Source organism: Gracilinanus agilis, chromosome 2 (assembly GCF_016433145.1).
Source record: "Gracilinanus agilis isolate LMUSP501 chromosome 2, AgileGrace, whole genome shotgun sequence".
NCBI lineage: Eukaryota > Metazoa > Chordata > Mammalia > Didelphimorphia > Didelphidae > Gracilinanus > Gracilinanus agilis.
In genome coordinates, this window is record NC_058131.1 from 43776758 (window position 1) to 43801785 (window position 25028).

General features: G+C 43.2%; 2 protein-coding genes across 2 annotated transcripts in view; both read right to left on the reverse strand.

The window, feature by feature from the left end:
* Positions 1 to 738: 738 nt before the first annotated feature.
* Positions 739 to 1935, reverse strand: LOC123234571 (carbohydrate sulfotransferase 6-like). Its single transcript, XM_044660478.1, has one exon. It carries the CDS (start codon positions 1933 to 1935, stop codon positions 739 to 741), a length of 1197 nt encoding a protein of 398 aa, XP_044516413.1.
* A 10341-nt stretch (positions 1936 to 12276) lies between these two features.
* The window catches only part of TMEM231 (transmembrane protein 231), a 30143-nt gene continuing 17391 nt past the window's right edge, over positions 12277 to 25028 (reverse strand). The window contains exons 3-7 of the mRNA XM_044660480.1: positions 19268 to 19396; positions 18572 to 18715; positions 15219 to 15300; positions 12881 to 12986; positions 12277 to 12457 (exon numbers count right to left, since the gene is read on the reverse strand). Coding sequence (XP_044516415.1) covers positions 12277 to 12457; positions 12881 to 12986; positions 15219 to 15300; positions 18572 to 18715; positions 19268 to 19396 — 642 coding nt within the window. The remainder of the gene's footprint in view (positions 12458 to 12880; positions 12987 to 15218; positions 15301 to 18571; positions 18716 to 19267; positions 19397 to 25028) is intronic.

Sequence of the window (25028 nt, forward strand, 5' to 3'; positions counted from 1 at the left end):
ATTTTTTTTCTTTCTCTTTTGCGGGATACTTTACTTTACCTTACTGTAAAATTTGGGCTGTGCACATTTCTGAGTTTCTAAACTTTTTCTGTATCATCTGTTGGCCTTCTCCTGTTATCTTTGGCTTTTGCAAAATTCCTTTAAAATTATTGTTTAATTTCTTATGCCACATTATAGCTAAACTTTGATGGAGAAAGTCGAGATGTGGAAGGGATAACTATACAATTGCCAGTTACTATTATTATTTATTTGGACATGAAAATGTGTTCTTTATCGAAACTTTCAAATATGTGCTTAATTTTTTTCATTCACCAATGTTAAATCCATAATTAAAATTAATCATATGACTCAATTTCTCCACCCTGTTGCTATGGGCAGATAGGTAATACTCCAAGATCAAAAGGAAACAGAAAATGGGGCAGCAAGGAGGAAATAAAAGGGTCCCTCAATTGCAAGGAAAATTTATAGCTAAGAGGGAAAAATCAGTGGTGCTTTGGGACTTTTTTTCATCCATTCAATCATAAAAGTCAGGTAATCTCTGCACAAAAGTATTCCCAGCATCATGAGTATTAGTGCAGTTCCTGTCCCTGGAGGGGAGCGTGCAGCTTTTTTTCTGGGAGACAGACAGTCCCTCCAGTCCCACTTAGAGGAGGAAGGGGAGGATCCAGGTAGCCGACGGTCTCACAGTGTCCTAAATAACGGCTTCCCAGGGGCCCGGCAGACGCCCATCTCTGCGCTTTACTTCTCTCGCGCATATGAGGATGCGAAGGAGGTCCAGCTGAACCTGCTCCTGCCCTGGGGCAGCACTAAGTCCAAAGTGAGGTCTTTCTGTTCCTTCTCCGAGTCCACGGGCCGGTAGCCCAGCACCCGAAGGGCCCCGGCGCACAGCTCTTGAACGCGGTGGATCTTGGGGAAGGGCAGGGCGTGGCGCCAGGCCTGGGAGACGTTGAGGGCGTCTCGGGAGGTGATCTTGAAGGCCTCCTTAAGCTGGCCGGGCCCCTGGCCGTGGGTGATGTTATAGATCCAGCCCTCCAGCTGGGGCGTGATGCGCAGCCCCGCAAAGTCGTACATCCCCCGGATCTCGGTCAGTGGGTCGCGCACCAAGTCTTCGAAGCGCACCAGACGGTAGCGACCCTGCAGAAAGGGCGGGGGCTTCTGCATGGCCACCTCCGTGATGCGAACGTGGCTCCGGCACACCTCCTGCACCACCCGCAGGCCCGGATCGGCCTCCACCCACGTCCCGTTGGTGCCCAGCACGATGCCGTTGTCCCGGGCCAGCGCCTTGGCCGACTGTTCGCGAGACTTGAGCACGGCGCGCGGGTCCCGCACCAGGTGGATGATGCGCAGGTTGAGGGAGGGGTCGGTGAGCAGCGGGTAGAGGACCTGCAGGTTGAAGAAGCGCACCTCCTTGAGCACCACGTGGCTGTAGGAGCGGCAGGCCTTGGCCACCGCCCAGAAGGGCTGCTGCGCGCACTGGGTCTTGCAGGCTGCCTCGCTGCTGATGTCCTCCCTCCGGAAGGCGCTGCACGCCGGCGGCGAGCACAGGGCTCGACTGACGGCCCACTGGAAGAGGTCGGACAGGGTTCGGTACCAGGGCAGGTAGGCGTTGAAGACGTTCATGTCGCAGAGGAAGACCGAGCGCACCAGGTCGCGGACGGCCATGTGGAGCACCTCGGCGTTGCTCTGGGAGAGGGTCACCCACACGTGCCAGGCCGGCTCCATCAGGTAGAAGACGTCGGGGTGCTGGCTGAAGAGCTGCCCCACGAACGAGGAGCCCGAGCGCCAAGAGGACAGGATCAGCACGTGGACTTGGGCCGGCTTCTCCCGGAGGGAGGGCAGCAGGTGGTTGTGGTGCATGTACAGGTAGAGCAGGAGCCCCGTCTGCACCGTGAAGAGCACAGCCATGGTGGTGCTGGAAATGCGCAGCCACGCCATGGCGGAGGGTCGGGAGGACCGCAGGCTCCGCTGGGCTACGGAAGACGTCAGGGGTAGTCAGCATCCACCGGCATTCACCACCTTTCCCAATCCCCAGCCCAGCCCTTTGGGGAAGCTTAGAAGCAATCCATCCCCTCGGGCCACCCGGCACCTTGGCACTAGCCTTCGCCCCCTTTTCCCCTCCGGCATTTGGAGGCAAACTTAGCTGCCTATTTGCCCAGCCCTACCCAGTAAAAAGGATTATTTATACTGTAAGTACAGCTAGTATATATAGTACGTTCTAGCCTATTATACTAGACGCTGTACTGTTAGCAAAGAAAACATTTGTATAGAGAGGGCCGGATAATTCATAACTGCACTTAATTAATCAGGAAGAAAGCGAATGCCTTTTTAAGAGGAGAGACTAAGGCCCAGAAAAGCACCCCAAGAATGATACCTGAGGAAGTATTAGGGATAAGCGGAGTATAAATTGTCCACGATCAAAGAAATGCATATTTGACTCTCCTACCTCAGAAGGGTTTTGGGCATGGAAATGACACTTTTTTTTATTATTTTATAATAATAACTTTATTAGTTTAGTTGAATAGAATTCATTAGGTCTACAAAAATGAATGACTGAGTTGGACTAACAGAAGGGACTGAGTTTTTCAATTAATTTCAACTCTGAGCAAAATAGCAAAGGGGAAAGGGATTCCTGATCTCCTTCTAGCATGCTGAGGGCCATACTATCACCATGTCCCACAGGTCCAATTACTGTATCTCAATCTCCTACCGGTACATTCTGGCTTAGGCTCTCAGGCTCCCTTCTGCCCTTTCTATCAGACTACCTAATAAGGAATTTCAGTCCTGGTTCCTCAGTGAATAGAGAGAGTACTGGGCTTGGAATCAGGAAGATCTGATGTAAATCCAGCCTCAGATAACTTGCTAGCTGTGTAGTCCTGGAGAAATCACTTCACCTGTTTCCTGTGGTTTCACTGAGGACAAAATGAGATACTTGTAAAGCCTTTTGGAAACCTTCAAGTGATAGATAAATGCTGTTGTTATTAATAGAAGTTATTCTCATATGGGATGAAACCAATAGTCTGGTTAGCCCAGTTCCAAAACATTGTGGATTATTTTAGTAATCCATTTTGTTCAGGGAGGGCACAGCTAGGTGACACAGTGGATAGAGCCCCTGGCCAGTGTGGGAGATGGGAGGTCCTTGGTTCAAATCTGGCCTCAGACACTTCCTAGCTATATGACCCTGGGCAAGTCACTTAACCCCATTTACCTAGCTCTTGCCCTTCTGTCTTAGAGTTGTTGTTAAGACAAAAAGTATAGCATTTTTTTAAAACTCTTACCTTCCATCTTAGACTCAATACCATATATTGACTCCAAGGTAGAATGGCAGTAAGGGCATAAGGGAAAAGCACTGGAGATTAAGTGAATTACTCTGGGTCACAAAGCTAGGAAGTATCTGAGGCCAGATTTGAATGCAGGCTATCCTCTCTCTGAGCCTGGCTTACAATCCACTGAGTCACCTAACTGACCCACAGGTTATAGGTTTAAAAAATAAATTAATCCATTTTAGAATATTAATCCATGAATTTACCTAAAACTTCCTTGAATCCATTTATCTTTAATTTCTGCTACCATTTTGTGATCTGTGTCATTGAAGAGATGGCTATGACAATTAGATGATGGATAATAATACTGGTTCCAAGGCAGAAGAGCAGTAAGGGCTAGGCAATTGGAGTTAAGTGGCTTGTCCAGGGTCACATAGCTAGGATGTATCTGAGACCAGATTTGAACTCATGACCTCCCTACTCCAGGCCTGGCTCTCTATTCACTGAGCCACCTAGACACCCTGAGCCTCTGTTTTAATAGTGAATCAAATGAAATAACATGCAAAGTTCTTTACAGACCTCAAAGCACTACATAGATACTGGATATCTTATGATTATAATAGTGATCCTGTATTTTAAAAATCTTCCAAACATGCTATGCTCATTCCAAAGTCCTCGTTCTCATACCGTTCCTGCCTTCTCTCCTCTCTAGATTCTTTCTGCCTTTCAGGTATCAATCCATGTCTCGCCTAATCCAGGAAACCCTCTCAGACCATTGCAACCCACTATGAAGCATTATTTTCTCCTTTACAAAGATCTCATTTTGGGACATAATCATATTATCTTACATTGTTAGCTTTCCCAATCAGCCAGTAAACTTTGGAGCAGGTGCTGCGTCATCCTTTCCATCTACCAAAGTACCTAACACAGAACTAGGTATGAAGTGGATGTTCAATAAATATTTGCTTTGTCATCATTCCACCAACATTGCTCTCTCCAAATGATCTTAGCTGCCAAATCCAGTGGTCTTTTCTCAATCCTCATTCTCTGTGACCTCTCTGCAGTCTTTGACACTGCTGATCATGTTCTCCTCCTTGATATATTCTTTTCTCTGTTGTTTTTTTTGGGACACTACCTTCTGGTTCTCCTCTTACCTATCCACCTGCTCCTTCTGTATCCTTTGCAAGATCCTCATCCATGACATACCCATTAACTGTAGGTACCGAATAGGGTTCTGTCCTGGGATCTTTTCTCCTGCTATACTCCTTCACTTGGTGATTTCATTAATTCCCATAGATTTAATTACCATCTCTGTGATGATTCCCAAATCTGTCTTTCCCAAGCAAGGCTCACATCTCTAACAGTCTTTCAGATATCTTGAACTAGATGTCCAATAGACATCTTAAACTTAACAAGTGTAAAACTGAACTCATTAACTTTCCCCTTAAACCCTCCCTAGCTCCTACTTTCCCTATTACTTTCGAGAGCAACCCCATCTTCCCAATCCCTCAGGATCACAACCTATGTGCTGTCCACAACTCTTTACTATCTCTCACCCCCATATGCAGTTTGGTTGATTTCAAGCTTGTTGATTTCACCTTTACAATATTTAAAAGAGAACCCCTTCTCTTTTCTGACTTTAAGTAAGAAATATAAGTGGGCAAAGTAATCAGCCCTGCAAAACAAAAAGCTTGTTGGGTTATAGAATTTAAAATGAGTATTCCATGCCCAGATGACCAGCAGAGTTGATTGTTCGAATATGATTAATGTTATTGATTAATAAATCATCTCACATAAACATTAGGGAAGTAATCCAAGAGCCCCTGATATGCTAAGTAGGCAGCTTGACTTAATCCTGATCTGGTAGAAAGATAACCAAAGCAACCAGAGACAATGGTAAAAGCAGGAATTTATGGATGAGCCAGAAGTGATGTAAGAACTTATAGATGGAGTCTATGTGAAGGAGGAATTTTTAGATGGGCTAAAGGCAATGGAAGGGATGGAAATCACTCCTATGGAAATTCAAGGTCCCTCTCAAAATGTAAAATTTACCAGGTATTGCAACCCTTATATAAAGTGACTAGGGAAAAATATGAGTTTTCTTGGGGACTTGATGATGAAAATAAAGACTTTGAAGATGCTAGAAGCCACAATACAAACTGCTTTAGATTTGCAGCCCATGCAAGATGGATCAGTTTAGGATAATTATGCCACCTGGAGTTTATGGCAGAAATACCAGGGCAGGAATGTTCCCTTTGGATTTTGGTCAAAGAAACTTATTTTCTGCTAGTTCCTTTTGAACAATGACTAGCTACATATTGGACCTTAGTAGAAGCTGAACAATTGACTTTAAATCATGAGGCCAGGTATCCCCATAATGTCATGGATCATGGGGACTCTAGTCTCTCACAAACTTGGGGGTGCTCAAGAAACTAGCATTATAAAATGGAAATGGTATATTCAACATAGAGTAAAACCAGGCAAAATAGGTATTTCAACTTTATAAGAAAAGGTAGCCTCCATTGATCCAATAAATAACGTTTTAGATCCCAAATAAATCCAGACATAAATTCTCATGTGCAATGGAATAAGGGATATATACTAGCCTTAATGTTCATAATTTTTTAAAAAATGCTTGGTTTATGGATGGAATCGCTAAATATGTCAGACAAATTTGACACTGAAAGGCCATGTCATACTCCTCACACTGTCACCTTAGAAAGTACTTGGATAAGGGGGAAGCTGAGTGACTCAGTGGATTGAGAGCCAGGCCTAGAGATGGGAGGTCCTAGGTTCAAATCTGACCTCGGACACATCCTAGCTGTGTGACCCTGGACAAGTCACTTGACCCCCATTGCCTAGCCCTTACCACTCTTCTGCCTTGGAGCCAATACACAGTATTGACTCTAAGATGTAAGGTAAGGGTTTAAAAAAAAAGTAAGTACTTGGATAGGAAGTAGTTAGCTAGCAAAATTAGTAGCTGTACATCAAGCTATTAAAGAAAAACAAGAGAAACAATGCCATCTTTTCACTGATTTATGGACAGTGGCGAATGGATTAACTACTTTAATGCCAATATGGAAAAATCAGAAAATGGGAGATTGATGGTTGAGAAATTTGGGGTAAACCTTTGTGGGAGGAAATCTGGGAAATGTCTTTAAATACTAACATATCAGTTTTTCATGTAGATGCTCATGTGCAGATCGACACTGAAGAAAGTAAGTACAATGCTTATGTGGACCAACTAGTAAAACTAGCCAGTGCCAAGAATAATACTGATCCTACCACTGATACAGAAGAAGAGTCAGTACTGACCATGTACATCCCTGCCCTGAATTAAAGAGAAAACACCTGGGGCGTGGAAGGCAGTAAGATTCTCTTTGTATCAGTATTTGAGTCTAGGTACCCAGATGGCTCTGAGAAATGGGAAAACCAACCTTTCCTGTCCATAGGGTCTATGTAACAGGGTGATGTTACAGTCCTGTCTTGCTTTGGGGGTGGAGAAGAGACTGCTACTTTAGAGTACTGTATTAGGAAGCACAATGATGGTCTTAAATAAAATCTAATTAGCCTAGTCTTGGAATTAGTTCTCATCTGTGATTCATCCTTCTAACAACCTGACAGGTCAGGCCAGCTGCCCATTTCTACATGGTCCAGTGGGGCTCCTACCCAGGTGTTCCCAGTCTCCTGGAAACACATCAAAAGAACTCCTGAACCTTGTGCCAGTTACGAATGAGGAATGAGTTCACACACAAAAGTCTAGCTGGGAAAGGATCCTCATTTCTCAAGTTGAGGACTTTGGTCTGCCCCAGCCTTCCAGCTCTGCCTCCCACAGAGCTCCTGTTCTTATAAACTCAGACCTGGATTCTTGTCTTGGACAAACCACTAACTAGCTGTGTTGGGACCTGGAGAGAAGGAACTAATTTCATTTTCCTGGGCCTTAGTTTTTCTGTCTGTAAAATGAGGGGGATGGACTAAATGGCTTCCAAGATTCCTTCCAGTATCTGCATTTCCAGTGCCTGGTTCAGAGGAGGCACCCACTAACTCTTGAATGGGAGGCCAGCTCTGACATTATAGAATGGCCAGTGGCCATTAAGACATAGAAGTGGGCTTCCATAATTCTAGGAACCAGAATATCATCAAATCCTAGCGTTCTCCTCTAGCTAGTCTCCATAATTGTTCCTTCTCTTTCCCCAACTGAAATGGCTTCAGGGAAGGCAACTCCCGGCTCCTCATCCCAGGATCTGCAATTTTCCCCTCAGCCAAGGATGCCGCGTCATCCTGAGCCCCCTGCAGGCTAAGAGGATCCCAGGAATAAGGGCTTAGAGGGGGAAAACTGGGGCATTTTCCACAGCTCAGGGATAAAGGGGAGCCTAGAGGGGAGCCTGGCGCTGAGCATCTCGTAGGCACAGGGAATGAAGAGGAGCCAGAGAGGAGAAATAGAGGACCCTGGCTGTTACCCAGGTAAGAAACAGGGCCTGACACTTAGAGGGGGGCAGAAAAAGAAATCCCAGGATGCCCGAGGCACCAGAAGAGAAGCGAACCTGGGACTGTGGAGGGAGAGGCGCTGAGGCACAAGGAGCCAAGGGAGAGCCACCCAGGGAGATGAGTGTGGGCTAAGGGAGGGCACTTAAATGCTTAGTGAATTGAACCTGGGAGAGGGGCGGTAGCATCCTCGGGCTCAATGGGATCCCGATCACCAAAAGAAGCCCATCTTTGCCCTCCTGAAGGAAGCGGGCTGACGCTTCTGCTGGGTGAGTGATGGGCGCTCCGGAGCCCTCTCCGCCTCCTCGCTCCCGGTGCCCGGGACTGCAGCCCACCCGCTACCCGACTGGTCCCACCGTACCTGCTCGCCTCTGCCTTCCCTTGCCGGGGGCCGCGGCTCCTTCTCTGCTGCGGAGCTAGCACAATGAGTGGCTTTCAGACGTGGCCGCAGCGCCGGCCCGCCCGCCCGGAGAGGAAGGGACAGGAGGGAAGAGAGTCCGAACCCCTCCCCTCCCGCGCCTGCCCGCTGCAAGGGTGGAGGGTAGGGGGTGGTACTAGGTCCGGGGCAGGGAGGGGACAAGGGTGCCGACGTGCTATCCTGCCCACCTCCCTCTTCTTAGGATGGATCCAAGACCCCAGAGATCACCTAAACCAAATTTGTAGATTTGAGGAAACTGAGGCTGAGAAAGGAAAAAGTGATTAGCCTACTGTAGCGAATAGCGGAGCCAGACATGGCTCAAAATCCAAGGCTTTTACTACTAGAATATGGAAATGGGGAGGGAGAGGCCAGTGGCCACTAAGATGTGGGCTGGGGGCAAGGGGGAGGTTCTGAAGATGAATTACATGAGATTCCTTTCCTCCTTCCATCTCGGCTCGCTTACTTAGTAAAGCTGCACCCCTGGAAACAAAATTCTGCTCGTCTGCTCTGATGCCAAAGGTCCCTTAGCCTCTTCTGCACGTTTCCCCATCTGTGAAATGAGGGAGTCGGGCTTCTCCAAAATCCCATTCCTAATTTGGCATTCTATGCTCCCAAGGAGAAGGGAGCTTAGGATTTTAGAGATGGAGGGGACCTTCCAGGCAATCCAGCTCAATTCCTTCATCTTACACAGGTAAGGAAACTGGGGACCAGAAAGATGTATGTGGCTTGCTTAGATGACGCTGGCTTGTACCATTCTTCCAGAGAACCTGCTGTCTTATGGGGGAGCTCAATGCCAAATAGCAGAGCACTCCAACACTATCATACCTCAGCAAGGGAAGGGATAGCTGTGGACAGGTTAGCAAGTCAATTGGAGAGCACAAAAGGCCCTTGTGAATGAAATAGGATCCCAAAGCAGCCCCTGTGAAGCCCTGAGCCAAGGTGACCTGGAATATGAGCTGCTTTCCAAATCCAAATCCAGCCTGAGAAACAAATGGTTCAAGAAAAAAAAAAATCTTGTAATTCCCACCTCCCTCCCCTTCATCCTTATTCAGGCCTTCCCCTCTCGCTTCACATGTGTGAACAAAAGGTAAAACAAAACAGAAAACTAACACAATCCATCCCCACAAGATGTATCTGGGCAGAACAAGGCCAACCAAGGAGCGGGTCTGGGGGAAAGCAGGATGAGGGGAGCTACCTGGAAATTGTTTGCTTTGACTCCCATTGAAGAGGATGCCACTAAGGTGCCAAATAAATACTTGGATCAGGCTGAATAAAAGAAATTCCTTCCCCTGTAAACAAAAGAGCCAGGCACCTGCTAGCTTAATAAGATGGATAATTTGAGATTCTTGTAATTCATTGTGAAGAAACAAATCATTTCCTTGCAGGTTGCTACTTTTAGGACTCTTCCACAGCTAAGTTTAAGACAGTAGAGTGGGGGATAATAAGTGGAAAGAGCCAGAGATAGACACTCGTTCCAGTCCTAACCACTCAACCATTTGACTAGGTTACGATTCAGGGAGTCATTTCCCTTAGCCTGAAAAGTGAGGGCTATGTTTATACTACCTCTCTCACATGGGATATTGTGAAGGACAAAGGAAATAAAAGTATGCAAAGTGCCAGAAAGTGCTCAATACACGCTTTTCTTAATAACTCAGTTAAATTGAATCAGAACCTATGCACCTGAATTGGGTGAGTAATTTACACAAAATCAGGTTGGCTGGTCTAGTTTTTTTCTTAAATTATGAAGCCACTGCCTCAACTCTTGGCTTTGCCTGTGGAAACTGTCTTAGAGGTCGATTTCATTTTTTCCCTTCTCGACTCCATAAGTCTCCTCTGTCTCAGGACCAGAGTTGTTTCTGCCTTTCAATAATCAAAAGCTTCCAAGACAACGTTGTAATTTTCCAGGCTGTGGCTAGAACATGGCATGGAATGGATTTAGCTGAAAACTCCCATGTTTGTTTGGGGTTGCACCTGACTGATTCTGCTACAGCACCAGGGAATACACTCCATGGCCCCTAAGCAATGCCTTAATGAAGGGAAGCTTACACAGAATTGAAGTAAGATGGCAGAAAAGTATTTACTGGAGAAAAAATATTCCACAAGTCTGACACATATATTTTGAACATTTTAATTATAAAGATACAAAATTAAGAAATGTTCACAAAGTCCTTTGTAAACCATATGAATTTTGCATTAAAAATAACATTTTCAGTGAGGTTCATAATTTCTCTCTTAAACAGGCTCTCCCCTGCTCCCCTCTCCCAATGTCTTACTATGGTTTTTCTCATTTGGTTTGAATCCCAGAAGTTATTTTTAGATTATATTGAAGAAAACCTACTCTGGCATTTTTACATTCCTAGATGTTAAAAGAAAGAGGGAAAGAAAGCTTTTCCAACTTTTATAAAGTTGTTCAGGCATTTCTGTGCTAAAATAACTCGAAACAGCTTTGATTTTTCCAGACTTCCTTCTTGGCCAGGTCAGAATCCCAAAGAGATGTGCTTTTGAAAAAAAAATAAGAGAGCCATTAGGTCTTTTCACTCAAGTGACAAATGATGAAGAGGCGCACGGAAGCAGGAGCCAGGCTTCAATGACAAGTGGGGGACATCCTTCTACTCCTATTCCAGAGATCTCGTCAATACTTTAGCACATTCCTCAGGCTGACTGGACAGCAGCCAATCCAATAACCCAGTCTCTCTGTCTGATGCCATGCCAACATGTTGAAGGCTCATTTTTTTTTCTTGTCGTCAGGCAATGGGGAGCCAAAGCTGGCAACAACGACTCTCCTGTCTTTTATTGTATCGTTGAGGAGCAGGATCTATGCTCAAGCTTCCCCTTACCTGAGGTTCACAGGATCATAGATTTAAAACTGAAAGGTACCTTAGAGAACATCTCCCCACAAACACATCTATACAGATGAGGAAGCTGAGGCACAGACAGTTTAAACCATTTGCCCAAGATCACACAGAAGAAAGCTCCTTCTATTCCATCGTGTTGTTCTGGTTTCTTGTTCTGCTGTCTTCTGTCTCCAAGCCTGTGATCCCAGCATCCCTCTAAAATCCCATATCCTCAAGACTCTCTCCTTCTATGCTCAACTCAGAACAGTTTAATGTTCTTTGATGAGATCTTCTTTAATGAGATCTTCCCTCCTTTGCCTCTTCTCAGAACTTTGTCTAGACTTCTCCTGTGAATTATCATACTTTCTCTTGAATCACAAGCTATTTGTGAACTTCTCTCATCCATTAGATTGTAAGTTCCTGGAGAGCAGAGCCTGTGTTGTACCAGTCTTTGTACCTTGCGGGCCCTCAAAAAATGTCTGATTGGATTGAATTGATCTGAGATTAGACTCTCATGGGAGGCCAAAGAAGATGGATGTGGTCAATCAGTATTTAAGCTTTTTGGTATCAGCTGCTAAGAAAAACGCAATTGTTAGAATACTATCCTCCTACAGCAACATCTTCTGGATTAGTAATGGAATTTTGGATGTCTTCAATCCCAAATTTCAGAGTAGGATGAAGTAGTGATGATGGATAGAAGATCGACAGAAGATGATATGGATAAAAGTGTGTGTGTGGCCAGAAGGCATTTAGTTGCTCACTGAATCAAGGACAGATGGGATCCATTCTTGTCCCTAAACCTGTTGTGTGCAGACATCTTCTTCTGGTTAAAGTTAAAGTTCTGTGTGATTTGTGTACCTATTGTCAGATAGCCCTACAGTGTTAAAGAAAAAGGCATAGTGTGTGGCCTCCAGATCCAAAGAGGAAAGATCTCTGAGTCAGTAGAGACTTTCCATTTTTCCAAGATGTCAAAATGGTCTGTGTCAGGTCCTTGTCATACTCACAACCATGGAAAAATTGGTGACAGATTCTCTAGAGACCCCTCAAAGGATATTAGCACGAACCAGTCCCTGATACTTAGGGTGTTGTGGGTCCTTAGGAAACACGTAGCTTGTGCTGACAAAAAGGAATCGAAGGAAGTGTCTTCTGTCTTGGGATAAGAACCTGAGCCAGCAAGTACTCAGAGTCTCCTTTCTGAAAAGCAATAACGCTAAGACAGTTCTCAGGAGCACATAGTGACACAGGCATGGGCAGGCCCAATCGTCTTTAGAGGGGCTTCTTAAGATAAGTGCTCCTTGAAATTTTCCCCCAAGGGCTGTGCTATCACCGGGATTGTGGTCACCACTTGATTCTGAAACACAAAGATCTTGATTTTTTTAAATACCCACAGGAAGATAAGCAGAATACTGACATACTGGATCCAGGCCATCTTCATTATTTCCCAGAAACCAGGTTGATAGGTACCAACTGTTAAGGAGTCACAGAATGGCATGTATCAAAAACAGAGGCCTATGGCTTTGTTCCAACAGGAAATATCCAAAATGTTTCAAATATCCTTATTAAAAGAGGTAAGAAAGGGAAGGTCAAGATATTAATATGGATGATTCTGGCCTGAAAAACCAGCTGCTCAGGGAAAAAAAATGAGGAAATTAATTTTTGGTTTTTGGTTTTTTTTCCCTTTAGGGAAGAGTATTGGCAGAGACCAAGTTATTTTAGCGGGACTATAAAACTGAAGCACGCAGCTCAACAGGATTCTACTGTTTTGAGCATCTGCCCCCATTTAGCATAACTGAGGTACTCCTTCTTTTCCTTTATTATCAAAATGGAAAATCCTGGCCACTGCTGACCACTGTAATCTTATCAGGTAACCAAAAAAAGGATATCAAATGACCTCCCAGGGGTATCGAAGGACCACATCCACGACAAATGGTGCTTCTGAAGGTCTTCCCACCAGCCAAATAGGACTAGGATCATACAAGACCGTAGTTACTGCAATGAAACCAGAAAGACATCCTTTAAAACAGAATATCCCCCCCAAAGCCTAAATCAATTTTTACAGAGGACTTACTACCTGTCTGGGTAGAGTGCTCTCTGTCTGGAAGCTATGGTAACAGTAGACACACACTGGAAAAAACATCAGCCCCTCAGTAAGGCTCCTTGTGCTGAGCTAAACAAAAGAATGGTCCCAAGAGCCCATCCTCTATAATAAATGACAAAATCCTGAAGTCCTGCCATAGTGGAGAATTTTTACATTATTCCACTTGTGTTATTAATGCTAGAAGATCCTGAATGAGTACCTTTTGTGAAATACAAACAGTAAATCCTAATTCCTGAATATTTTATACAAAAATTCCAGGAGCATTCAGAATGCTGTCAACTCTACTTATAAAACCAAACTGATCTCTTTGATCCCTCCCTCCCCACCCCAAATTTGCTGCTGCTCCTCAATTTCCTTCCTCTATTAAGGGCACTCCTGGTCTCTCCTAGGCACTTGGACTTCCTTGGATTTCTCCCCCATCTTTATCTGCTATTCCTCCCTCCCTTCTCCCTCTGATCCAAACAACCTTGAAATCCTGTTCATTCTACCTTTACACACTATTTCACAGTCACTCCCTCCATTCATATCACCCTCATTCAGAACTTCATTACCTTATGTACATTAGTTCAATAGCCTCCTAATTGGCCTTCTCAGCCGCCAATCTCTCCCCTCAATTCCACTTGATAAACTTGATTAAGGGCCTACAAAGGTCAGGCCTGGCTGGGCTAACCTTCCTCATGACCAAACCAGATGATATCACACAGCCCTGATCAAGAACCTTCCATCGTTCCTCACTGTCTATCCAGCACAGTTTGGACTCCTTTCCCCGAGAATCTGAGGCTCTTTGAAAGCTGACCTCTGCTAACCCTCCCAGCTTTTTCTTACCCTCTTTCCTGTTGCTAACTTGGATTCTGCACCTCTCCCTAATCACATCCTGGATTATCCCACGGCCAGCTCTTCCCTGGGCTTAGAACCACACCCCCTCATCTTTTTCTGTTGAAATCTCATCCATCTGTTGAGAAAACTCACCAATTCCCCTTGACGTCTTCTCTGATTCTCCTGTAGTATTTTGTCAGTCAGTCAGTCAGTCAGTCAGTCAGTTAGCACTTACTATGTGTGCTGAGCATTGGGCATGCAAAGAAAGCCACAGAGCCCCCTGGAAGGTAGCCTCAGAGCTCCTGTCAGGCACTTCTAGCATCTCTGCCTTGTGCTGTGGTGGGGTACTTGCCTCCCAGCCCTTTCCACCTTTGCTTGGCTTTTGCTCCCTTTTTTTTTAGCACCCTTTTGCTCTGTGCACTCTTTGGGCTGGCTCGGCTGGCCGGCTTGTGGCTCTCCATCTCCCCCAGGCCTTCCCTGGCCCTTTGTTTCCTGGGCTTTTTGTAAGCCTCAGCTCAAATTCCATCTTCTTTAGTTGGTCCTTCAACTGATATGGGCCTTCCCTTTTCAGATTCCCTTTCATTTTTTTCTGTTTATACTATGTGTGTGTCTTTATCTATATAGAGATCACATACACATATATCTACATGTAACTATATGTATAAAACTATGTGGGTTTATATAGATATCTATGTATTTGTGGCTACGAATATCTCTCCATAGAACTCCAAAGATAACTTTGTGTGTGTGTGTGTGTAGCTTTTTATATGTTGTCTCCCCATTAGAATATAAATTCCTTGAGGGAGGGACTGCTTTGGTTTAGGGGCTTTTTGCCTCTCTCTATCCCTTGTGCTTAGCACAGGGCCTTGCACATCATAGATGCTTAATGAACAGTTATTAATTGGCAGACTAAACTCCTTCAGAGCAGGGAGTATTCTCTTTGTAGCCTCCTCTATGTCTAATACTGCACCTCAAATATAGTAGGTGTCAAATAATAAATTTAACAAATAAATAATAAAGGTGTCAAATGCTTGGTGAATGAATAAAAATACTTAAAGTTAATAATTCAATAAACACCGGGAATTGTCATCATTACCCTAAGCAGTCCATTAATCTTAGAACCATGGTAACAGTTTGTAGATCAGGCTATGAAGAAGAGAAAAGGAATGGCCTGCCCTCTGCACTTGCCCTCTATTCATCACGACCAGAATTCATACTGTCAGCTTCCTCTTGGCCACCAAGTGACTGTAAACCTCTCTGAAGGGTGCCACCCCTTACCAAAAGCCCTGGAAGAGACTGTGACTCACCATTCCTTTCCTTGTAAGCAGCAGCAATTTTTGTAATGTCGAAGTCTTCTGCGAAAAGGCTTGTCCCATTGATCACAGATACCTGTGATACAACAGATCATTTGAATGTGAGTGGCACAGTTTCCCTCCCTCTCTCCCTTCTCCCATTCTCTTCTTCTCCCTTTTCTCCCTCTCTGGGCTTTCAGTAACTGCATGTGGCTCCTAGTCCATGTGAAACAATGATGTCCAGCACATGGCTTGCCCTTTGTGGTAGGTCAAGGATTTTTTTTCTCTTCCTTTTTATTACATAAAGATGAAATCTATCTGGAGAGTACAACTCCCTGGCTCTGAGGGGTTTCTTCACTCTGGAAGAATCATGGTGCCCTTGAAGAATCATCACCAAACTCTCACTACACATGGCTGGCCACCCTACTTTGGAAAGTCTCCAGGGAAGGAGGTTCTACAATTTCCCTTAGTGGGCTATGAAGAGTTTAATTACACGGACAGTCAAGAAGTCTAAATGAAGTCTTACTATCATTTAGGCCCATTTCTTTTCAGTCTTTCCTTTGCTGAGACAGTAAGGGAAACAGCAACAACAACCAGTCAACTGCTACCTCTCATCTGACTTTAAATCACGGGATCATAGATTGTTTGCTGCAGAGGATCTTGGAGGGCCACAAGTCCAAATCCCTCCTGTTACAGATAAGGAACCTCAGGCCCAGAGAGGGTGACTTGCCCAGGCTAGTAAGTGTGTGAAGAAGGATAGGGACTCAATTCCTCCTGACTCCAAACTCAGTCCTCCATCCAAAGGTCCACCTAGATTCCTAGAATGGCTCTCTAAACAAAATCAGTTTCTTAACTTCTCTTAATATATTTATTTTCTAGATCCTTGATCACTTTTCTTGCTCTTTTCTGACATTCCAATTTCTCCATATCACCTTTAAAATGAAAAGATCAAAACTTTCTAATCATTGAACCTAGAATTTTTGAGCTGGTAAAGGCCTCAGAAAGCATATAGTCTGATCCCCTCATTTTAAAGATTGAGAACCTTCAGCCCATAATGCTGGTGGACCTGGAACATCCCTGCAAGGTTTCTGGGGCTGTTTCTCTCGAGGATGAGGTGTTCCCTGTGTATCATCTCCCTGAGTTGTTTTCAGGCTGAGTGCCCCCCAACTCCCCAGCCTATACCCATAATATCTCATTGCCAAACACTTTGCAACTCCAATACCCAGCAGGGCCCAGGAAGCACACAAAGTTGGGGAAGGACGGGGAGTCGAGGCAGCCATGAGCAATGTTGCTTAGAATACCCTTAGGAGCTCTTGCTTTGTTGGCTTTGTACAGATATGTTTTCAAACTGGAAAATTCTATCCTACTAAAAATAAATATAAAAAATTTTAAAAGACAGAACCTATAGCCCAGATGGAGGCTATCATTTGCCCAAAGTTATACAACCAATCAGGACAGAACAAGGATTGGAGCTGTGAGAATTTATTTTTCATATACTCTATTTTTATATCAGCATCCAGGATTACAAAGGCTCCAAATCAGTTCCTGTATATTAGGGAGAATTCCTGCCCCAAGTCTTAGACGTGGCTCCATTCAGGCTATAGATTCTTGCATTCTCTTTGTCCTGAGGAGTGAGGCCCTTTCACAGACTAGCTAACAGGAACAACTGGCAATGAGACTTCCAGCAAATGTGACCTGTCTACCTATGGAGATGGTGTGTAAATGGAATTAGCTCAAGCCCATTCATAGTTAAAACTCTAGCCACCAGAGATAATGTCATCCCCACCTCCCTTAGTGGGGAGGGGAGATGAGTTACCCACACATGATACTAAGTAACAAATCAAGAACAAGGAACTGCCCTTTGGGCAGTCCAAAACAGTGTTGAGGCTGCCATTTGTCCACTTAAATTAGAGGTGGGTCCAGGAAGTGACGGAAGATGCTATCTTTCAAGTATGTTGGTAACTTCCTGTTGAGGAGTTCCCACTTTGAACTTGGTGCTGAAGGATCTCGCCTGAGACCTCAGGCAGCTTCCCCTCTGAATTGTCAGGTGGGTGAGTTAGGCTGACTTCCTTGGGCCTACCTTGGCATTTCCAGAATCTCTGCCTCAAGCAGGGTTCTTGCCTCTCTTAATTGCTAAGGCCTTGTGACCAGTAGCCTAGTTTAATTAGCCTTTTAACCCTCTCTCGGTCCGGCCTCTGCCAGTCCAGGCCAGACTCTCTCTCTCTCTATTTCCCTACCTTCTACCTTCCCAAATTTGTACATAAACTACCATAAAACCCATCCTGACTTGAGTCTGTTTTAATTATGGAATCAATCTAGATCTGATTGATTCCTGGTGATCACACCTTAATATATATCTATATAATATCTAATTTTTCCCTATAACAATGGGGAGGGCAGGATAGGCCGATGGACCACCTCTTAATTAGCTCTCACCAATTAAAGATGTCTTGGAATGCTCAGGGAGGCGTTGACTAATGAACTCCTAAAAGTCTATTTTTCAGTTGTCAGATCCAGCTCAGGGAGTTTCTCTCTCAGGGAGAGAGCCATGGAGACCTCAAACACTATTGGTTATCCTGCTGGCCTGACCAATAAACTTGTATTCCCACCCAAAAGCCATTGTCTTGCGTTAATCCTAACAGAGTCCTGGCGTCCTGATTCTCAGGCCAAGGTTCTATCCACCGTGCTACGCTGCCTTCCCTAGGCAGACACTGCACTGAGGGGAGAAGGGTCACTTCCATTTAGTTCTGCTCACAGACACTCTGAACCATGTTAGCTTTTTTTAAACCCTTAGAACTGATTCTAAGTATCAGTTCCAGAGCAGAAGTGTGTTAAGCGCTAGGCAATGGGGGTTTAATGACTTGCCCAGGGTCTCACGGCTAGGAAGCGCTGGGCCTGCGCTCTATTATTCAGTGGGCTCACTGGCAGCCCCACCATGCGGGGCTTTAAAACAGTGATTTTACGGTGTGTGCTCATTAGCTTCTAGTCCACGTCCAGTAGGTGCGCGGCCTGATCTTCATCGGCTACAACTCCTCTTAACCATCACCATCATGCACGCACTCACCATGCATTCACTCGGAATGCATCCAGGGTTTAAAATGCCCATCAACAGGTCTTACTGCAGTTCCCCATCACGGATTTTCAGTAGAGGCCCGAGTCACGGCTCTCTCTGAGGCTTTGTCCCCTGCCCTCCCCTCTCCTGCCTCTTGGTAGGCCCAGACTACAAATTGCAATTGCTAATGAGTATTCCAGGCTGCTGTTACCCAAAGGAAAATACTGGCAACATTCAGATTCTCCCACTTCAAAACACTCCATAAACAGTAACTAATGAAGGCAGGAAAGCTCAGAGAGAAGGAGCAGCAGCTTACGTTGTATCTGTTATCCAGGCCGCGATACTTCAAGGGATGCTTCTGCTGCAGCTTCAGTTCTCCGTTCACATGCAGCTGGGCACCTGGGATGGGGAAGGAGGACTGGAGAAGAGCCATGCACTGCATCACGAAGATTGACATCTTCTGAAAGAATCATTTATCAGAGACACTGAGCTGTGTTGGGATCTTCAGACGTAAGGCTGCTCTCCCCCTGCTCCTACAGAAGCTCACGGCCACTGAATGTTCTGAGCTCAGGACCCCAAGCTCAGATGGTCTGTATAACACCAAATGGGAAAAGTTCAAGTCATTAAATCCCAAACTAGGCCAGAAAAGGTCCTAGCAGAGACCCTGATCCCTCCAACTATCAGACATTCTCTTCCTCTGCTCTATGGAGGGTTAGGCTGAAATGGGAAGTGCAGCAGGAATGGGATTCACTAAAGAATCCTGGCGGGGTAGCTCAGTGGATTGAGAGCCAGTCTAGAGACGGGAGGTCCTAGGTTCAAATCTGGCCTCAAGACACTTCCCAGCCATGTGACCCTGGGCAAGACACTTGAACCCCATTGCCCGCCCTTACCACTCTTCTGCCTTGGAGCCAATATACAGCATTGACACCAAGAAGGAAGGTAATGGTTAAAAAAAATAAAAAAAAAAAGAATCCCAACAAAGGCTTCATAAGAAAGTCAATAGGTCACTCACACTCAGTTGGTAAGAAAAAGTCAGAATGAGCTGGACCCCGATGACTTCCTCTGTAGCCTTCAGCGGAAGTGCCAATTTAAAATATAAGACGTCCATTTTCCCATCCTGGTTCCTGTCTTCTTCTCTGGTCTGGAAGAAATTACAGTCCATCCCTTAATCCATTTAAAAAGAAACACAAACATCTGTAGACAGATATAGACCAAACCCACTCTTGCTCTTCTGGTCATCACGTCCATCACCAATGGCCCCAGGAAAAAAAAAATTGTATTTTTTCTATATCAAAATACAAAAGTACATAAAGTATATTTGGTTATAATATCCCCTGCAAAGGTCAAAAGATCTAACCAAAAAAAGGATGAAAGCAAGATTCCCAAACCCCCCATGGCAATACTACCAAAAAGGCAATGTCAATAGGTATTAGAATAATTTGCCTGTGTCAGAGACTTGATCTGTGGAGACAAGCACTAAATAAATCAGGATAACATAAAAGGGAATTCTTGGTTCTCTTTGAGTTCATACTTGTGAAGAGGGGATCCTTTGTTCTCTTTGCCTAGATGGAGTTAACATTTCGGTTGGCTATAACTTTGAATCAACACAAGCTTGAACTAGGTGGGAGAAGCTTGAAAACCACTTAGTGAGTTCACACTTTACTTGATGCTAGGTGAAGAAGAGTTCACATACTCAGAAAGGTGTGAATCCAAAGGTGACAACTCAGACAATTTGGAAACTGTGATTGGCCCCATAAAAAGGGGCAGGGACAGGAAACCACCATAAAAGCAGGCAGGCTGGTGAAGGAGTCTAGTAGAGAGTAAACTCCAAGAAGAGAGTCACTCCAAGAAGGAAGTCAGCTTCAAGAAGAAGGCCGGCTCAAAGAAGAAAGTAGGCCTCAGGAGTCACCTTCAACTCCAGTCATTGTCTTGGTTGAGTGGATAGCTGGTTCTCCCTTCCTTTCTTCTGGAGATAGTTTAATTCTGATTGAAAGTTAACAAGTCCTGGCTGAGCCAAGCACTGGAACAATATTTAGTTAGATAGGTTAATGTCTTTCCTACCCTTTTGTATTTCTACTTTATAAATAAAAGATTTATAATTTTCATATATTTAGCCAAACCATTAATTTTAACACTTACATTTTTGGCAACCACAAAGGGAATGAATTTAAGAGTTCCTTTTCTTCTTTTTTTTTCCCCCCAATTCCAATGCTCTTTTACAGAGACTTCATTACAGATTTGAATTTTTAGGTTACTGAGGCTGTCAATCTTCTCTTAAAGAGAGATCGATGAACTGCAACATATCCTGTTATTATAAGTATCCCCAAAAATAGTGCTACATATATCCACTGTCATATATTTTCTGAGATCACAAGCCATTTCAGATATATAAGAAATAGTATTTTCCCAATTTGGATTATGCTGCTCAGTATCATGTTTGGTTGCCTTTTTAATTTTAAAATTTAGGACTTACCTTTCTTCAGCTGAGGAATTAGTTCGTAATAGCTGGCTGAGGGATAGTTTTAGAGTTAGTAGGAAGAAAAACATCAGAAGATTATGGATACTTATAATCCCTTCGTGGTTGCCAAAAATGTAAGTGTTAAAATTAATGGTTTGGCTAAATATATGAAATATATGAAAATTATAAATCTTTTACTGGGTGATATATATATATATGCAGCTCCCAAAGCTGCCAATCCCTGAGCTAGACTCAAACTTTTACCTGGGGAGTTGTATAACTGATCACTATTACCAAAAAAAGAAAAACAAACATTTTACATCAGAGTATGGAAAAGTGCTTAAAGCTTAAGTTCTAACTGGTTTAAATCAAAGTGTAGTAGCTGCAAAGGCAAACATGGAGAGCCTGGGGTTGGAGGAAGGGGGAGGGAATCCTTATTTCCAATAGCTAATTTGTGTTTCAGACGACACAGAAAAATTTAGTTTTTATCTTTCTTTGAACAAGAAATTGCTTTAATGGTGAAACAACAATAAATCCTAAGCACATAAAATATGATTTAAGAAGTCCATTCTTTCATTTGGTTCTAATAAAATTTTATTCTATATGAAACAGAGAGTGAATATCATGCCCATTTATAGATGACAAAATTGAGGTATAGAGAGGTTAGAAAACTTGCCTATGGTCAGAGTTAAGGGTCTGAACTGCAACTGAGATTCAGATTTGGTGCCAGGATTTACATATTTTTCAGACATGGAAGGACCTGTCAATTGGATTTTTGGGAGTTTTTCCCTGTCCCCTGAGAACTCACCCATTTCAGACTGAGCAATAGGCCTTAAAGTTCTTGATGATCCCAGCTCAAATGAGGCTAGCAGACCCAATCAAATGTTAAGTACCCTTTTGTCCTAGAAGTTTTCCCCCATTGTATCAAGATGACTAATACCTGTGCAGGAAACATCCTTTTGTATCCATAGTAGTAGATCACTCCCTTATACCCCAACCTCTGGCTACAGTCTCTTTCCCAAGCTTGCTTACAACCTGTCAGTGTAGGTTTGATGTGTAGAGTTCTCCAAAGGGTATAAAAGATCGCTCAGTTCTAGTATTCTTTGGAGAATCTTCTAGCTCATTGGTCCTCCAGAGTATACTGTCCCCAGAGCCCCAGGGTTTTGACTGAGTAGTTTTGGGCACTTGGCTCTGTGATAGCAGCCAATTGTATTGGACTTATCTCTGTCCTGATTAAAGTCTTGGTTTTTCTGACTTTTTTAGTAGATCTGTTTTTCCAAGTTGACAGACCTTAATAATAAACTAGTTCAGGGAGCAGCTGAGTAGCTCAGTGAATTGAGAGCCAAGACTAGAGACAGGAGGTCCTAGGTTCAAATAAGACCTCAGACACTTCCTAGCTGTGTGACCCTGGGCAAGTCAGCTGACCCCGATTGCCTAGTCCTTACCACTCTTCTGCCTTACAACTAATACACAGTATTAATTCTAAGATGGGAAGGTAAGAGTTTAAAATAACAATAACAATAGTAAACTAGTTCAATTTTCTCATTTTACAGGAGAGGAAACTGGGAAAGAGTTAGGTGGAATGAGTTTACTAAAGTCATAGTTTAAAATAGAGTTGGGACTAGAATTTGAATCCCAACTATGACTCCTAATTTTGTCCATTGTTCTTTCCTACTGTGGGGAGTGAGAAATTAGTATGTTATTCTCAAGTTATTAAGAGTTATTAAGGGTGCTGCTGGGTAGCTCAGTGGATTGAGAGCCAAGCCTAGAGATGGGAGGTCCTAGGTTCAAATCTGACCTCAGACACTTCCCAGTTGTGTGACCCTGGGCAAGTCATTTGACCCTCATTGCCTACCCTTACCACTCTTTCTGCCTTGGAGTCGAAAGGTAAGGGTTTTAAAAAAAAGTTATTAATATATACTTAATAAAGCTGGTCCTCCTCCCCAATCATTCTACCCAACCCCCCATCCTTACAAAGGCTTTACAGCTTTAAATGAGTTTGTCTGGGAATTTGCCCTAGGCAGGGGTCCCAGGTTGATGGTCTTAGATCCTGAAAAACTATAACAAAGTTCCATTTGGAAGAACAAAAGATCAAGAATATCAAGGGAAATAATAATTTAAAAAAAACCGTGAAGGAAGGTGGCCTAGCAGTACCAGATATTAAACTATACTATAAAGCATTGGTCATCAAAACTCCAAGACGGAAGGTAAGGGTTATTAAAAAAAAAGAATATCACTGAGACTTGGTGGTATGAAACTAAAATATGGCTTACAAGGGTTACTTATTTAAAAACACTAGGATACTAAGAGAAATAATGAACAACTTTTGCAAAATCACAGGATACAAAATAAATCCATATAAATCATCAGCATTTCTATTTACTACCAACAAAATCCAATAGCAAGTGATAGAAAAGGAAATTCCATTCAAAATAACTCTAGACAATATAAAATACAAGGGGGCATACCTACCAAAACAAACCCAGCAACTATATGAACAGAATTACCAAACACTTTTGACACAAATAAAGTCAGATCTAAACAACATTAGTTGCTCATGGATAGACTGAGCCAATAGTGAAAATGACAAATACATCAAAATTAATTTACTTTTTCAGTGCCATACCAATCAAACTACCCAGAAAATATTTAATATAACTAGAAAAAAATAACAACAAAGTTTATCTGGAAGAACAAAAGTCCAAGAATATCAAAGGGATTAATGAAAAAAATATGAAGGAGGCCTTGAGTGTACCAGATCTCAAACTATACTATAAAGCAGTAATTATCATAACAATCTGATACTGGCTAAAAATTGAGTGGTGGATCTATAGAATAGATTAAGTAATCAACACCTGGCAGTTAACGTCCATAGCAACTTAAGTGTTCAATAAACTCAAAGATGTAAGCTTTGGGGGAAAGATCTCACTATTTGACAAAAACTGCTGGGAAAATTGGAAAACAGTATGGGAAAAATTAGGTTTAGATCAACATCTTACACCCTATACCAAGATAAATTTAAAAAAGGATAAATGACTTAAATATAAAAAGTGAAATCATAAATGAGTTAAGTGAATATAGAATAGTATGCCTGTCAGATATGTGGTAAAGGAAGGAATTTAAGACCATGTAAGAGACAGAGAACATTACAAAATGTAAAATGAATGACTTTGATTATATCAAATTTAAAAGGGTTTGTATGAACAAAACCAATGCAACTAAAATCAAAAGGAAAGCAAGAAACTGGGAAAACATTTTTATAACAAAACTCTGACAAAGGTTTAATTTCCCAAATATATAAGGAACTAAATCAAAAGTACAAGAAATCAAGCCATTCCCCAATTAACAAATGGTCAAGGTACATGAATAGGCAGTTTTCACATGAAGAAATCAATACTATTGTTAAAAAAGGTGAATGCAATTTCTGGATCTTGATCTCTGAGAATTGATCTATATTAGACTATTCATTGCCTCAGGGAGGGACAGAGAAAATCTGAATTCTAAAACATCAAAAAACAATTCTCCTGAGAGTCAGGCCTAGAGATGGGAGGTCCTAGGTTCAAATCCGGCCTCAGACACTTCCCAGCTGTGTGACCCTGGGCAAGTCACTTGACCCCCCATTGCCCACTCTTACCACTCTTCCACCTATAAGCCAATACACAGAAGTTAGCGGTTTAAAAAAAACAATTCTCAAAAATTGTTTTTATGTGTAACTGAGAAAATAGAAAAATATTAGGAAAAATATATAAGCAATAGGATAAGTAAAGAGGTAGGGGATGGAGGGGGAAGGTTTACTACATTCTATATTAATAAGATTTACTTGTGAGAAAATCCAAATAGATAACATTTAGGTAAGAATCCATAAAATAAGATAAAGAAGCAACACATATAATTATGGAGTAAACTATAGACTTCCTAGATAGAAAGGCCTATTACTGTTGAGAGTGCTACCCACCATTCTCCCAGTCACCCAGGCCTGCAAGTAGGAGTTATCCATGAATCCTCACTCTCTCACACACCATATTTCATAAGTTGTCAAGTCTTGCCATTGCTCCTTCTAGTATATGCCCTTCCTCTCCTCTGACATTGCCAACCACATAGGTACAGGACCTCCATACCTCATTTCTGCACTGCTATGATAGCTTATTGATTGGTCTCCCCATTCTAATCCAACCTCCACTCTGGCGTCAAAATGATCCTGCCAAAAAACTGGAAAGCGAGGGTCTGCCCTTCAATTGCGGAATGGCTGAACAAATTGTGGTATATGCTAGTGATGGAATGCTATTGTGCTCAAAGGAATAATAAACTGGAGGAA

Coding starts and splice junctions, on each gene's coding strand:
- LOC123234571 (XM_044660478.1), bottom strand. CDS start 1,935: ATGGCGTGGCTGCGCATTTCCAGCACCACCATGGCTGTGCTCTTCACG.